The sequence below is a fragment of the Aspergillus uvarum genome, assembly GCF_003184745.1.
Source record: "Aspergillus uvarum CBS 121591 unplaced genomic scaffold BO82scaffold_4, whole genome shotgun sequence".
NCBI lineage: Eukaryota > Fungi > Ascomycota > Eurotiomycetes > Eurotiales > Aspergillaceae > Aspergillus > Aspergillus uvarum.
In genome coordinates this window covers 77,362-91,939 of record NW_020291301.1, presented here as the reverse complement: position 1 = coordinate 91,939, position 14,578 = coordinate 77,362, and the positions used below count along the sequence as shown (strand labels likewise).

Below are 14,578 nucleotides of genomic sequence, written 5' to 3'. Positions count from 1 at the left end.
AGTGAATATCGTGGTGCACTCGACGATCCACAACAACCTTCTCTTATTTATCTCAAGCTAAGCTTTGCTCCGGGTCGAACAACTTGTGTTTTCCTTGTTGCACGGGCTTGATCAGCTATGTAAGCCGGGGAGAGGAGGTTCAAATTTTTGTCTGTCTCGTTCCGCCGATTATTGTGTCCTCATTCTTCAACAGCTAGCTGGGATTACAGTATAGCTTCACCGGTGAACTTTCTGGATTGGGGTCCCGGTTGGCGCGAGATCTCGCTCTCACGCTGTGGGTGAGCGACGTTGCGTTTGCAGCGACCCCTTCCGCGGTTCAGGTAAGTTGATTCCCGAAAATCACCACTGGAAGATCTCGTCGCCGATCTTCACATTCTTCCGCATGAAGGTGATCTTCGCCTCGCGACCCTCTTCGAATTTCCCGTCGACGGTCACGCGCACCTCGGGCGGAATATCGGCCGGCGTATACTCGGCGCCCAAGTCGAGCCCGGCACCTTGTTCTTCGCGGTGGGCGATCTGCAATGCCAGCCGGAAGTAGAGGTCCGAGTCCCAAACGCCTTCGCGGCGCTTGCTGCGGCCGATGATGTCAATCGCGCGGTACCGCACGCGGGAGTCGCGGCACCGCGTTGCGACCGTCCACAAGGCAGGCAGGATCCCTAGCGACATCGAGAAGTACGAGGGTGAGGAATGAGGCGGTCGAGGCAGGATGGTGGCGTAGGCTATGGAGGGAGAATCGTGCCGGATCGGGGAGTTCTCGCGGAGGGACGAGGAAGGCGGGCGTTCGTCTGGTGCGGGGCTGCTGGAATCCGAAGGGCTGCTGCGGGTTTTGCCCACGGCAGGAGGCGAGCGAGACGACTCGACGGGAGGAGGGGACATGAGAATGATCTCCTCCGCGAGGTTGAGTACGGTGGTGAACTCGCTGAGATGACCGTCCCAGGCTGTTTCGGCGGGAGGCCACTCCATGTGCAGAAGCACACCCATCATGGTGCGCCAGAGCTGAAGCATCCGAACCAATTGGTGCGAAGCGGGGTCCGCACCGTCCCAGCGAAACACGTTGACGAGGAAGCAATCAAATTCCAGCGACCATGCGTCCAGGTCGGCCTGGACCTGATGATACCGCGCCAGGATTTGCTCCACGATTTGCGCCATCTGCGCCTCGGTGTGCGGCACATCGAGAGTAGAAGAGAAACTCAGCAGTCGCAGGAAGTCATTGTAGATGTGGCGGAAGGAGTCGTTGGCCTCCTCGAGCGTCCACAGAGGTTGCGGTAATCCGGGACCCCTCACCAGCAGCAGTCCGTTCCTCTCCGAAAGAGGCGATTTCCCGTCGATTTCCAGCATCTGGCTTTCTAAGACGGCGAAAATCGACTGAATCACGTCCGGTGGCAGCAGGGTGTTTCCCACCGGTCGTCCGCGCAGTTGCTGCTGGGCGAGAATGCGCAGCCCCGCGGCAACGTGCCGGAAGGCGGCTCGGAAGTGGCCCTGAAGGCTCTCGAAGCAGAAGAAGAGCACGCACATGGATAGAATGCTGTCGGCCGATCCGTCGCCGTTGCCCGGGAAGTACTTGAGCCCGCGTCGGATGGCCGAGTTGTACTGCTGCAGAGCGAGTTGCTTGCCCCTCAGGCTGGCATGTGGCGGGGTATTGTCCCCGTGTAGAACCACCCGCTGCAGGGAACACAACGCCATGGCCGCCAGTCGTATCCCCGGGTCCTGGCAGGCGGCGTTGAGCAGATGACCGCCCGCGCGGGCTCCGAAACACGCGGCCGTCCGCGCATGGAAGAACTCCAGGGAGCGGTATTCCTCTTCGGTGAGGAGCTTGTCAACGGTGGGGAACATCCACATGTGGGTGGGCTGGGTCACCTGCGGTGTGTGCTGGATGATGCGCATCTCGGAAGGGCCGTTATTCGCCTGTTGCTGCTTCGTGGGGAGCATATTGTATCCGTCGCATTTCCGACCCGTGGACTGGCATCGTCGGCAGTGCGGCCGTTCTTCATCGCATTTCACCCGTCGGATTCTAGGGAGATCATGAACACACACTAATCCTTTCTTACTTGGCTCCTCTTAGGACGGTGACACTCACCGACACGTATTGCACCCATTTCGAGATCTGCTCTGCAGCAATGGGCGACGGTGGTTGATGTTGTTGTCCGGGATGGGACTGGCGTCATGGTGGGCGTGACTCTGGATGTTTCGCGGAGCCATGATGGCGGACGCTTTTCTGTCATGATCGGGTGTCTTGGAGACGAGGGATACAAGGTTGCGTGGGTGGAGAATGAATGAAAGGCATGGTTCTAAACGCGGTCGATAGTCGAGATGTGAAGCCGTCCATGGTTAAACGCGGGGGGAACGAATCCACTTGCAGTTGATGCACGTGGTGCGACTGTCATGTGATTCTGCTATCAATGCTGCGACCGGAGGGACGTTGTTCCCGCTCCGCCAACGATCCGAACCCTGTAGAGATGATCGATATATGTATAAAAGACCATTCTCTGAGGTCTGTACTTCACTGGGAGCATATTTGCGCTTTACTCTGACTTTCAAACCTGAGGGATGTAGCACCAGCTCTCACCACCCTTTTATCCCTCTGTCCCGGCCAGTGGGCGAGTTGTACTTAGCCAACCTCAGAGAAATAGTATATAATTATGCGAGCTTCAAGCTTCTCTCGTGACCAAAAGAAACCGCCCAATATCTTGAGTTTTGCCGGCTATAAGATTCAGCCTAGCTCCTGTCCCCTTCCTCTCAGCTATTAGTTTATACCACACTATTAATCCTACCGCTTGTAGCCACACCGCGCCAGCCAGGGCGGGAATCGCGGTCAACCCATGCAGATAATGGGGGGGCATCGTCCGTTCGGAAGCTTTAGCATCCACTGATTCCAGAGAGAGTTGCGGCCATGATAATGGGACTACCATCTTTGTCAGCCTGTTGAAACTTTTGGCTTAATGGGTGAAGAAAGGGAAGAATGAAGTGACAGAAGACGCATAGTCACGAACAAACACTCGGAGACTGACCTCTCAGGTGAATTGCCAGTCCACTTTGCTCGAACTGGGTTGACGATTGGAGTCCATTGATTCAGCGGATCAAGAATCCAAGCCTAGTTGTTCTACTGACATCATCAGAGGGTTGCAGTCGATATGATCTGCAGATTACCCCTTTCATCTGGAGAAACGGTGCAAAGTATCCTTCTTAACTGGGGGCTATACGTATTACTGCATTCCCGCTTAATTAGTGGTATAGTGTATATACCACTGTCGTCTTCCAGGCCCAGCCCAGAAGCCGGTATATCAGTCCCTCAGATTTCCGAACGAGCATGCATGGGTCAATCTTATTCAAGGTCTCCCAAGCATGACATTTGACCCCGCTTTGTCCCCGACTCCCAGTGACCGCCGACTCTCACCTTCTCGCCTTTCCCTTGTTCCACTACTCAAGAATCGTGTCTCAGAGGCTTATTAGATATCAGGGCAACTACCACTGCGGCAACGTGAGATTTGGAATCGGAGGCACTAAACTACTGGACGCGGGTGCCAGCTCGCTTAAACTGCCAGCTCGCTTACCGATTACATTATTTAATATGTGCTTGGTAAAAGATCAGTGAGTACGCCGGAGCACAAAGAGAGCAGTCACGTGCTGTCCTTATAAAAGCGGCGGCACCTGTATAAGGCAAGCGGACGGGACTCGCAGCAAAACATTCCAGTAATGGGACTACAGAGTACACTGTCGTGCAGTTCTTGCGGACTCAGACACCTCGCCTACCACCCCCAAAGTCCAGCATGTAAAAATAAAAATGATTCCCCCACCGGTTTTCAACAAGCCGTTTTGCGAGATCGGGGATATTCTTCTGCTTGAGTGACCGGATCATTCAAGATTGGGCTATAGTAAGGATTATCGTGATCGAAGTCTTTTCTTTTCTACATACATTGTAGGATGTGATTGTGTTGGCATCTCTGTATGTATATATCAGAGAACGAAATATGCTACTCAGCAAAAGATCTTCCTTGATCTAACTTCCCTTGATTTGCTGTACTGCTTATACATTTATCAGACGCTGCTAACGACTACTCGAGGTCGGTCCACCACGTCGCATCATCCAGCCAGAAAAGACGCTCAGTCAACTGTGGACAACGAGAAGAAACTCATCAGAGACTCCAAAGCTTACAAATACTGATCCTTCCTAACAATATAGTGCAAGATTAAAGGGTCTCGTGTTAACAGTCAGTCTGCAACCTCCAGCCAGCGTTTTCTTGTTCGGGTAAGGTGAGCGCGGGCGGGCCGTGGGTGACGTGGGGACGAAAGCACGCTAGCCCCGAAAGGGAATGCGCTGGACAAGGCCCTGAGCTGAGCCTGGAGCCACCCAAGTCAAGTTTATGGTTCAGATTGGAGATCGAGAATGATGCAGACATGAAAGAATATCGAGCTATGGCTGCTGATCACAAACACGAGAGTATGAGGGAATCCGGATTTGTACATGGCGCTCTTGACGAATTATAAGTAGTGCTTGAGTGCCGCCTTTCACTTCGCCTTTCCCAATTCTCATCTGCCGGTATCATTACAGATCTAAATCGACTCTTTTTCTTACGGAGGTTTATCTATTGATTGAACCTGGTCTCTATCAAACTCTCATTTCACATTGCACCTAGAGAAGAACCTAGTCCAACAGTCTCCGCAACATGAAGGCCATTTTTATCGAACAGTTCGGAGGCCCAGACTCCCTGGTGATCAAAGAAATCCCGCGACCCGAACCCCAGACCGGCGAGGTCGTCATCAAAGTCAAAGCCTTCGGCATCAACCACGCGGAAATGCACATGCGCAAAGGGGAATGGGCCGAGTGGATGCCTGTGAGCGGGATCGAATGCGTTGGAATAGTCGTGGACTGTCCGGATGGAGAATACGCAGAAGGGACCGCCGTGGCCAGTCTAATGGGCGGCCTTGGGCGCACCATCAACGGAAGCTATGCCGAGTACACCCGCGTACGGGCTTCTAATGTTGTCGAGCTCGGTCCAGGTGCGTCGACGCTGGGGTGGCATCAGCTGGCTGCGATCCCGGAGTCCTACGCCACAGCCTGGACGTGTTTGTTTCGCAACCTCGACTTGAGAAGCGGGCAGACGCTACTGATCCGCGGCGCGACCTCGGCTTTCGGCCAGGCAGCCTTGAATCTAGCCGTGGAGAAGGGCGCTCGTGTGGTTGCGACGAGTCGCAGGGAGAGTCGCTTCGCGCACCTTAAGGCTCTGGGCGCCGAGCGTGCAGAGGTCGAAAGGCCCAATCTGTCGGAGCGGTTGGCAGAGAAATTCGACGCCATCTTGGACTTGGTGGGCAACAGCACAATTGTGGATTCACTGAAGATGGTGCGACGGGACGGACGGGTTTGTCTGGCTGGGTTTCTGGGGGGGTTGGCACCGATCCAGGATTTCAATCCGCTCCGGCAGATGGCCAGTGGAGTACATTTCAGCTTCTTTGGAAGTTTTGTATTTGGAACCCCGGAGTTTCCCCTATCCGACGTCCCCCTCCAGTCCATCGTGAAAATGGTTGCCGATCGAAAATTCACAGCAGAGCCGTCGCGTGTGTTCCAATTTGACGAGATCAGGGAGGCGCATCGAGTGATGGAAGCCAACGAAGCCAACGGAAAAATGGTCGTGGTTGTTGATGAATAAAATTGTCTTCGTCACGAGAAAGAAATCTGGTCTTCCAAGACATCCAGTGAACAAAACAAGGTGTCAGGAATCCGGAGAAATTGTCCAATCAGATCCTTATAGTCAGTAAATTTAGCCACTCCCAGGAATACCATCATTTCCTCAAGTGGGCCTACAAAGCAGCCACGCAGTTCCCTACTCAGACATGAAGCACAAGCACCAACTGTCAATGCCCAGACAAGATAGATCTGATGGCTCGTCGAAAGAAAAGAGAGCTTCATATCACGCACGAGTAATTGCAACTTAGATCCGTATAACAGACCAGGGATGGTGTCTAGGCCAAATTTCCCACGAAGCTCTGTCAGATAAACAATCGTAGCTAGACGAAAACATTCCATCACACGCGCCTCCATGGTATCGTGGACTGTGGCACGTGTTTGTGACAGCAGAATGTGTGAAATTGGTGAAATATGAAAACCGGGAAACAAGATGTCAGACCATAGATCCCGTTTCAATAATTCAGACAGCATGATCACATGCAACTCGGCAAGGCTCTGACGGATATATGAGACAAAGAAGTTGCGGTTGTTGCTTTCGCCGTCAAGCGATAGGTCGAACTGATACGAGGCCATGGTGAGCTTGCTACGACCGGCCAAGATCGCTAGAGGCTGATGGTATCGAGGCATACTGTCTTGAATATATGCGCCATTGACATCCACCCTACACATCCATTAGTCAGGAGGACAGCAGCAGAGCGGTATGTGCTCACCAATACAGCATGGTCCTCAGCAGTGGGTTAGAGTCGAGAGATTGGACGCCACCTCTGCAGTCAAGGATCCGGGATAGACCATCCATGTGAACATTCAACAGCTTTGGATCCCGCGTCATGTTCTTGAGTGGGGCTGGTTAGTCACTGAAGCATTGATCGAGTGTCACTGCAGTATCTCACAGCATAACAACAGAACGCTAGCACAGCAACGACCACTTCGTCAGTCACACAAGTTGTGGGGTCTCGTAGACGCTGCTGCAGGAGAGTTGTCGCATGAACGGTGTACCGGTAGTGATCCGTGCCGCTGTCGTCGGCGAATAGATGGCCCAAGTGTTTTGACGAGGCTGATAACAGTTGTGATAGAGCGATGGATTCACGGACGACGTCGAGAAAACCGATGTCGAGCATGGTTCGAAACATAGAGCAAGTTCCATCGTACACTACAGGCATATTGCGCTGTTGCTTAGACTAGTGGGATCTCATACAGAAAGAAAAATCTTACTATGGTCCCAGAGCCGACGAGTTCGTCGATCGCGTTCGATCGGAAATGTCCCGAATGGGTCCGATCGACTTGCATCCAGCATCGAGAGCGGAGCTACCGAGACAAGGCCATCTGTGCAGGCCTGCTGCTTTTCGGGCAATGATGGAGAAGCAACCAGGGGTGATAAAACAGAGCCCTGCAGTAGCGGGCTCGTATCAACCTCAATGGATGTGGTTTCCTTTCGCTTGGGTTTAGCGGTTCGTCGGCGATAGTCGACCATCGCGTGGCTGCGAACGCGTCGCCGCGTGACTGCGTCGCCGGCTACATTGTCACCCGCGACGGAGATGAACTCGAAGTGTGATGCACGTGGACCTCTGCTCCTGGCTGGCTTGCTTGTTGTCATCGTGACAAAGCTTCTATACAACTCGGTGTTGTACCCAGTGCGTTGCGAGAATGAAAGCATTTCAGGTCAATCTTGGTTGGACGGGCGTAGTGCGAGCTTATCTCATCCTTCCCCGCATGATAAGTTACTTGGACCTCAGAATACAAATTGCGTAGGCTGCCAGAATTAAATTGCTTGCCAAGCAGATCCACTTGCGACGAAGAAGCATTTGTACATTTACTGGAAGGCAGTATGCTATCATAGACATGGTAACTCTATGCTGCCAGCCACATTGGCAATACGACTTCTAACGGCAAGATTCTCATATTATCTCACAGCACCCAAAATCAACCCCATATCCGACGGACACAATGGCAAGACAAGACCATCATTTGAGTCCAAGGCTAGCCTCCACATTATCTCTTCAAATCCAGTTACATACACCCCTCAAGACCCCCGATAAGTCGAGTAATTCCACGGCCCCAACAGCACGGGCACATGGTAATGCCGCCACCCTTCCTCGCCGTCCTTGCCCCGCCCCTTGACCGTGAACTTGACCTCGACCTCGGGCCAGAAGCTTTCCACCCCCTGGGCCTCGTACCAGGGGCCCACCTCGAACCGCACCGCCCAGTTGGTCTTGCTGTCGGACGCGGGGAGGGCAGCCAGGATCGCCGGGACGGATTGTGCTTGCGACGAGCTGGTAGTCAGAGGCTCCCAGATCGCGACGCGGCCGTCGGCGTTGGTGGTCGCGCGGAACGTGGGGGGTTCTTGTGCTGCGCCTGTGGGACTGGACAGGAGCGTCAGGGTCACGGGAAGGTTGGCGGCGGGCGTGCCGGTGAGGGTGTTGAGGACGTGGCAGGTGATTGGGTCACGGGACATTTTCGAACTAAGGGGATTGGATTCGGGGGTTAGGTGTGTTGTTGTTGTTGTGGACTGGAAGGAGGAAGAGGAGGAGGGCGGTTGCTGGGTGTGGTTGAGTTGGTTGCGGACGAGGCTCAGACGCTCGGTGATTTGGGCTCGATGGATTGGGCCTGTTGACGGCTGGTGCGGTTGTTGGGTGCTGTCCATGAAATGCCTCGATTCAATGGTGAACGGTGCTTGAGGGATATGGCTGTAGAATCGATGGGAATGGTGAGCGATAAAGGGTAGTGTGATGTGTTTTGTCAGTCAGTGAAGGGGAGAGTTTAAATGATCATTATCTCCGGACCCGCATCGAATGCTCTATCGGAGAGCACCGATACCCCGCCCGCGGAGGATGCCACCGCCGCCAGCCGGGCTGGTGAGCTTGTTTCCTAATCCGGATTCAGATCTTGGCGTTGGGCTATTGTATGCCTCAGGCACGACGCGCCCGCCAATACGGAGGTTGTTTACTGTTATCCCAGCTTACACGGTAGACCTGCCCTGTTCTCATTTCTTCAAGTATAGTCAAATGAAAGAATCCAACATTCATGCTATTCTATCCGGCTGCAACTGGGCGACAAGAACATACACACAGAACACAATCACCGAGAAGCAATAACGCCCTCCAAAAAATCAAACCCCCGTTTCTGCAACTCCCACGTCGGAGACCCCACCTTCATACTCATCGCGAACGTGTGATCCTCCCCAGGCACCTCAATCATCTCACACCGGACCCCCTGCTCCTTCAACACCCGGAAAAGCTCCCGACTCACATCGATGGTGACCTTCGTATCCGCCCCACCGTGCACAATACACGTCGGCGGGAACTGCGCATCGACATGGTGGATCGGGTCGATCTCTTTCACATCCCGCCCGGGGTAGCACGCCTGGATGACCGTCCCGTTGGCGACTTGGGTGAGCGCGAAGCCGTCACGCGGGCGGCTGAAGTCCGGGCCCGGCACGACCCCAACCTCGGTCTGCCCTTCGAGGGAGATCGAGCTGTTCGTAGGCACGGGCTTCTCATCGTAGATCCGGTTGAGGAACGCGGGGTCGAGAGGCGGCAGCTTGCTGGCTACCTCGGGAAGCGGCTGCGTCCAGAACGGGTGGGTCAGGTAGGCCGGGGCGTAGAAGTCGAGGATCGCTGCTACTCGGCGCGGGACGTCCCATCCCTGGGGTCCAGGAGGATCAGCATCAGTAAAGCTTTTGTTGTTGGTTGCTGATTGGGAGGGAATATAATGGGCGCTTACCAATGACAAGGCCAGCGTGCCTCCGGACGATGTCCCGAAGGCCATGACTCGGTCCTTATCGACGCGGTACTGCGATCCATGCACATGCGCGGCTGACTCCCCGGCAAGAAACGCATCAAGGTAACCGTCGTAGATCCAGGCCAGTAGGTCGCGGCAATCTGCCATCGGACCCTCGAGGATGTTCACCTGCGGGCAGAGTCGGTGGTTGGGACTGACCACGATCCAGCCGCGGGCTAGGCAATCGTCCACTTGCGGCATGCAGACCATCTTGGAGTGGCCCAGCATGAATGAGCCGCCATGGATGTCGATTACTGCGGTCCGCGTTCAAGGATTAGCGATCTCATTGATATGCGTAGTTGTCATTGATGTTGCTAAGAACCCACATACAGACAGGATATTCTTTCGCTTGGCCGTTGTCAGTGGCTGCTCGTGGTGGGAGATAGACATCTGTATCGATCTTGCTACCGTCAACCTCCTTGTATTGGACTGTGAGGGCCGTCGGGGGCATGTTGTCTGCTCTTTTTGCGATTTTCTCGTAGAATGGAATTGATCTTGTGAGTCGAGAATTCGGAATAGATTGTGTATTCCACCCAGTAGATAAAAGAGCTGGCTGTCTATAGTATAGTGTACAAAAGTGGATGAAGTTGGAGGAATCCCATGAGATTGGGTTCTAGATGCAAGATAAATCTAGGATGCGGGTACGTTCGGAAAATCCGACTGCGGGGAGGCGATTAGGGATATCCGGCCACGGGCATGGCAATCCAGAATGCACAACACCATTTACCGAGGATGCATATTGCTGCGAGTCAATCAATCCTTCTTGAGCGACGTCGCTGTATTGCTTATCGACCTCTCTTACAAAAGCACAAATCTCAAGACATGAGAATGATATATGAATCTGATATAAGCCCGTTAACTGGCAACGGACACGCATAGACTACCTCGAGCGTTCAGGTCAAACGGCCCGGCTCCGGCCGCGTTTCCCCAGAATATTTTGTTTCCCCAGAATATTTTGTTTCTCCAGAATATTTGACGCTGACGCGGCTGCTGCATCCTGCAGGTACCACGCGTCAGGCCGCATCTTAGATATCATCACTTGCTGCGGCCATACCTTTGCTTGTCCTCGGTATGTTTGCAAGATTACAGAATGTCACCTGACTGCAAGTTTGAATCATTGGAACATAATTAAATTTCATTAAGCTTTCTGCATAACTACTTGTGGAGAAATTCGTTAACTACTTGGGTGAAGGCAGGAGCGTTCTCGACCATGGGCAAGTGTCCGGCCTTGGGGATGAGTTTGAGCTCCGCATCACCCTTGAGGTCGGCCGCCATCTGCTGCATGGTCTTCGGAAGCACACCATCGCTGTTGCCAGCGACAAAGAGACCTGGAACCTGCGCCTGCGCCATCTGTTCCCGGACATCGTATGCGCAGAGAGCCTGGACGCTCTGGCGGAAGCCCTCAAGGCTGTTGGTGCGCACCAACTCCTTCACCTGAGCGGGCAGGTGAGGCTGGGTCTCATAGGACTCCGGCGTAAACCACCGACGAACAGTGACCTCGGCCAGCTCGTCACCAACAATCGTCTCCTGGGTGGTAGTAGAGACAGCCCCCTCGCGCTCGGCCACGGCTACGCGATCATTCCAGGCCTTGCGGTTAGACTCGGGGCTGGAGCTGTTGGTATCGCAGGAGATGAAGCGCGTCACGCGAGTAGGATAGCGCAATGCAGTATTGAGAACCGTGACACCTCCCAAGCTAACACCGATCAGAGTGGCTTGAGGGATGCGCAGTGCGTCTAGCAGGGCGATTATATCGGAAGCGAGCACATCGATGTTGATCGGCTGCTTGCCACAGGCCTGCAGACGGCCACGGGTGGAGTAGCGCAGAATACGGAAGCCCTGGTTGCGGGGATCCGCGAGGAAAGCGTTGACAAAGTCATCCCAGATGGCGTAATCCACCAAAATCGAGTTACTCAGTACAATGACGGGGCTGTGAGGGTCAGTGCTGCCCTCCAACCGGTAGGGAAGGTCGACACCGTCCGCGGTGGTGACAAATGACTCGACGGCTGGGCGGGTAGGCGAGGGGAGAGTACGTGTGCGGCCGTCGTTGGACGACCACGGCCCAGCAACATCCTTGGAGGTCAAGGAAGAGAGCTCGCGGGGAGCAGGTCCGAAGGTGTAGGCCCACTCAAACACACGACGACGCTGGCTGGTGATCGTGTCGTTCACAATTCGGGTGCGCCAAGGGGTATCCATGGCAGCCTTGTGTTCCGGACCACCCAGGCCATTGGTGGCTTTATACTCGTGAAGCGTCAAGTATTCGCGGGGGGCCTTGGGGTCGATGGCGGCCGTCACGAAGCGACGGGAGCAGCGCCAGCCGGGCACGCGGGAGAGCATGGGGATGTGTTCCTCAGTGTACCAGCGGTTGTAATCGGCCTCCTTGTCGGCGTCGTCGACGAGAGTGGTGGAGACGGCGACGAGCACCGAGCCGGCCACAGTGGTATCAGGTTGATCCTCGAGCGGAGTGTAGTCGGCGGCTTTTTGTTCACCCAGGAAGTCGTAGAGGCGGCGATCGACGGCAATTTGAGCCATAGTGGCTTTCTCTCGCGGAGTCTTGATACCATCCTCCCGCAGAGCCAGGTAGGTCTCGCGCGTCAACTCTTCCATCTCCGTAATGTCATACCAAGCTACCCACTCAGGCTCCTCGCCATCAACAGCACGATACCGGAAGCCGTTGGTGACGAAAGGCAAGCGTAGACGCAAGGGTCCATGTTCCGAGTTGTACCAGTCGTGGAACTGAGCGGCGGGGAGCGAGGGACGCGGGTGCATCGTCACGTAAAGCAGGCCGGGAGTCGCCATTTTGGAGGATCTGAAAGGTGCGACACGGGGATCAATTGCAGCTGTTGAGTCAATAAGTCAATGAGAAAATCACCGAGTAGGAGACCGTGCGATAGATAAGTTAAAGAGGGGCACCCGACAGATTGGAGGGGCGTAGCACGGCCATGATTTTATTGTCCACTTGCCGCCTCCGACCCTGACTGCCGAACACACAGCCGATGGTAGGGGGCAAAGCCATTTACCGGAGGTTCGAACTCCCTCCGGAGCAAGTCGCCCGCAGTCGTGCCGGCCCTGCACGTGACTTGCGGAGGACTGCGGGTGTTTGTGATGTTTGCTGAAGCTCGTCTGGGCCCCCGCTTCCCCCACAGATTCCAGTCTATCTTCTCCAAGCTTGGTGATTTACACTTGATGCAGAAGAATTGGAACGGACTGTCCCCCGCTTCCCCCTTTCAGACGATGTCTTCAAGCATGGTTCGCCCTAAGCCACCCTACTCCGATTCGGACTTGTACCTGCATTGCGATAAGTCAATCCGGGGGAGGGTGACATTCCTGTGCTCGGCTCCATCCCTTCTCATTATCCGAAAACGGAAATCCTGAAGCACGCCCCTGGAGGGCTGAAGTAACATCACAGTGCAACCGGGAAGAATGTTCCCTGGATAAGGCGTCTATATCCTGTCTCGGCGAGGGTATCGTACGGCCAACATGCTTTCATCCGTGTCACGTCTTAGATTGGGTCCGCGGTCGTATCGACCGGCCGCCGGCGTCATGCTCCTTGCCAGTGAGACTCTACATGCGGACGAAGTGGCCCGGTGGACATAATCGTGTTGCATTGAAAATCTTCGGTTGCCTGTACTCTGCGAGTCTTTCAGTGATGTCCTAAGCACCAGGATAGCTTCAGCTACGCAGCAATCGCGCCCCAATCTTCCACGATGGCCGCCACAGCACCGAAACCCGATGAGCGAAAGGACGAGAAAAAGAACCAAGAAGAGAGCTCGATCCACGAGCTAGCTTGCTCCTCTACCACTACTTCATCGCCCGACAATGCAGAGTCAGAAGTAGTCTACACGATTGACGACGAAAAGACACCAGATAAGACACATGCGGAGAAACAATCAGGCTCAAGCATTCGTCTTCTAGTATGGATGGCAATCAACATTGTGTCCACTGTAGCCATCGTAAGGCATCAGGGACCCCTCGTCTGAAGCAATGTGAGGCTCACTTGCATATCACAGGTCTTCACCAACAAGTCTGTCCTTTCGCATGCCATGCTTCGAAACTCCCAGGTGTCATTTGCTGCATATCACTTCACCATCACGGGCTTGACCCTCTGGATTACCTCTCGACCCGGGTGTGGTTGGTTCGAGCCTAAACATGTCTCGGCATATCGCATCCTTCATCTCGTTGCAGCCATGTGCATTCAAGTGATCTTCCAGAATCTCGCACTCGCACATTCCTCTGTTATTTTCCACCAGTTGGCGCGACTACTCCTTACACCTGCAACTGCGTTGCTAAACTACATCCTCTATCAATCCAGCATCCCTCGCGCCGCATTCCTGCCACTCATTGTACTCTGCACTGGCGTAGGGGTTGTCTCCTATTACGACTCTGTGCCAAGCTCAAAGAGCACTGAGTCAACCTCAGCGCAGGGCATTTTCTTCGCCCTCTCCGGTGTCTGTGCCAGTGCCATGTACACCGTGCTGGTAGGCCGCTATCACAAGAAGCTGCAGATGAGCAGTATGCAGCTTCTGCTCAACCAGGCACCTGTCAGCGCAGCTGTTCTAATCTGTATTGCCCCTTGGATGGAGACTTTCCCTACCGTCTCATCTGTGCCGGGGTCCCTGTGGCTGTCGATCTTGGCGGTATGTATCCCATCCTGCCTTTGCTTCCATACAGTTCAGCTAATACACCACTCTGCAGAGCGGCATTATGGCCTGTCTGGTCAACCTCTCCCAGTTCTACATTATCGACGCAGCAGGGCCTGTGACCAGTACCGTCATTGGTCAATTGAAAACCTGCATAATCGTTGGGCTAGGGTGGATTCTGTCAGATCATGTAGTTTCACACCAAAGCGTGGCAGGGATTCTGATGGCCTTGACGGGAATGAGTTTGTAAGTATGCACCCTACCAATTGAAGATAACGAGCTAATGCTTTGTTCAGGTATATGAAGATAATTCTCAAGCATCAGAAATGATACTTGATTGAAATAGTAATGGCGCACTTGGATAGGGAATAGAGCTGTGTATAGTAGTAGTATAATTTTTAATATGGTGGACATGATCAGACTAGACCTGCCTGTCTGACGTCGGTTTTTATATGGCTTCAGAAGACATTCTGAAGATTGA

At 54.0% G+C, this 14,578-nt stretch overlaps 7 protein-coding genes across 7 annotated transcripts; 2 read left to right on the top strand and 5 right to left on the bottom strand.

The window, feature by feature from the left end:
* Positions 1 to 339: 339 nt before the first annotated feature.
* On the bottom strand, positions 340 to 2,199 carry BO82DRAFT_273514 (Zn(II)2Cys6 transcription factor domain-containing protein; the record flags this gene model as incomplete). Its single annotated transcript, XM_025631057.1, has 2 exons — positions 340 to 2,011; positions 2,078 to 2,199. 2 exons carry the CDS (start codon positions 2,197 to 2,199, stop codon positions 340 to 342), a joined length of 1,794 nt encoding a protein of 597 aa, XP_025496278.1.
* Positions 2,200 to 4,544: 2,345 nt separating this feature from the next.
* BO82DRAFT_388787 (alcohol dehydrogenase zinc-binding domain protein) lies at positions 4,545 to 5,743 on the top strand. Its single transcript, XM_025638403.1, has one exon. The coding sequence runs from the start codon at positions 4,665 to 4,667 to the stop codon at positions 5,643 to 5,645; it is 981 nt and encodes a 326-aa protein (XP_025496277.1). The 5' UTR covers positions 4,545 to 4,664; the 3' UTR covers positions 5,646 to 5,743.
* A 278-nt stretch (positions 5,744 to 6,021) lies between these two features.
* Positions 6,022 to 7,277, bottom strand: BO82DRAFT_428575 (uncharacterized protein; the record flags this gene model as incomplete). The annotated part of the gene is made up of 5 exons (XM_025640448.1): positions 6,022 to 6,048; positions 6,161 to 6,344; positions 6,394 to 6,515; positions 6,574 to 6,833; positions 6,896 to 7,277. The coding sequence occupies 5 exons, from the start codon at positions 7,275 to 7,277 to the stop codon at positions 6,022 to 6,024; spliced, it is 975 nt and encodes a 324-aa protein (XP_025496276.1).
* Positions 7,278 to 7,459: 182 nt separating this feature from the next.
* BO82DRAFT_350384 (hydroxyisourate hydrolase) lies at positions 7,460 to 8,429 on the bottom strand. The gene has a single exon (XM_025634138.1). The coding sequence runs from the start codon at positions 8,322 to 8,324 to the stop codon at positions 7,704 to 7,706; it is 621 nt and encodes a 206-aa protein (XP_025496275.1). The 5' UTR covers positions 8,325 to 8,429; the 3' UTR covers positions 7,460 to 7,703.
* A 271-nt stretch (positions 8,430 to 8,700) lies between these two features.
* On the bottom strand, positions 8,701 to 10,038 carry BO82DRAFT_326106 (uncharacterized protein). The gene is made up of 3 exons (XM_025632903.1): positions 9,791 to 10,038; positions 9,404 to 9,714; positions 8,701 to 9,325 (listed from the first exon to the last, which is right to left on the bottom strand). The coding sequence occupies exons 1-3, from the start codon at positions 9,909 to 9,911 to the stop codon at positions 8,759 to 8,761; spliced, it is 999 nt and encodes a 332-aa protein (XP_025496274.1). The 5' UTR covers positions 9,912 to 10,038; the 3' UTR covers positions 8,701 to 8,758.
* A 539-nt stretch (positions 10,039 to 10,577) lies between these two features.
* BO82DRAFT_350382 (putative alpha/beta hydrolase) lies at positions 10,578 to 12,446 on the bottom strand. The gene has a single exon (XM_025634137.1). The coding sequence runs from the start codon at positions 12,254 to 12,256 to the stop codon at positions 10,616 to 10,618; it is 1,641 nt and encodes a 546-aa protein (XP_025496273.1). The 5' UTR covers positions 12,257 to 12,446; the 3' UTR covers positions 10,578 to 10,615.
* A 718-nt stretch (positions 12,447 to 13,164) lies between these two features.
* On the top strand, positions 13,165 to 14,427 carry BO82DRAFT_397823 (TPT-domain-containing protein; the record flags this gene model as incomplete). The annotated part of the gene is made up of 4 exons (XM_025638972.1): positions 13,165 to 13,410; positions 13,468 to 14,094; positions 14,153 to 14,343; positions 14,394 to 14,427. The coding sequence occupies 4 exons, from the start codon at positions 13,165 to 13,167 to the stop codon at positions 14,425 to 14,427; spliced, it is 1,098 nt and encodes a 365-aa protein (XP_025496272.1).
* Positions 14,428 to 14,578: the final 151 nt, after the last annotated feature.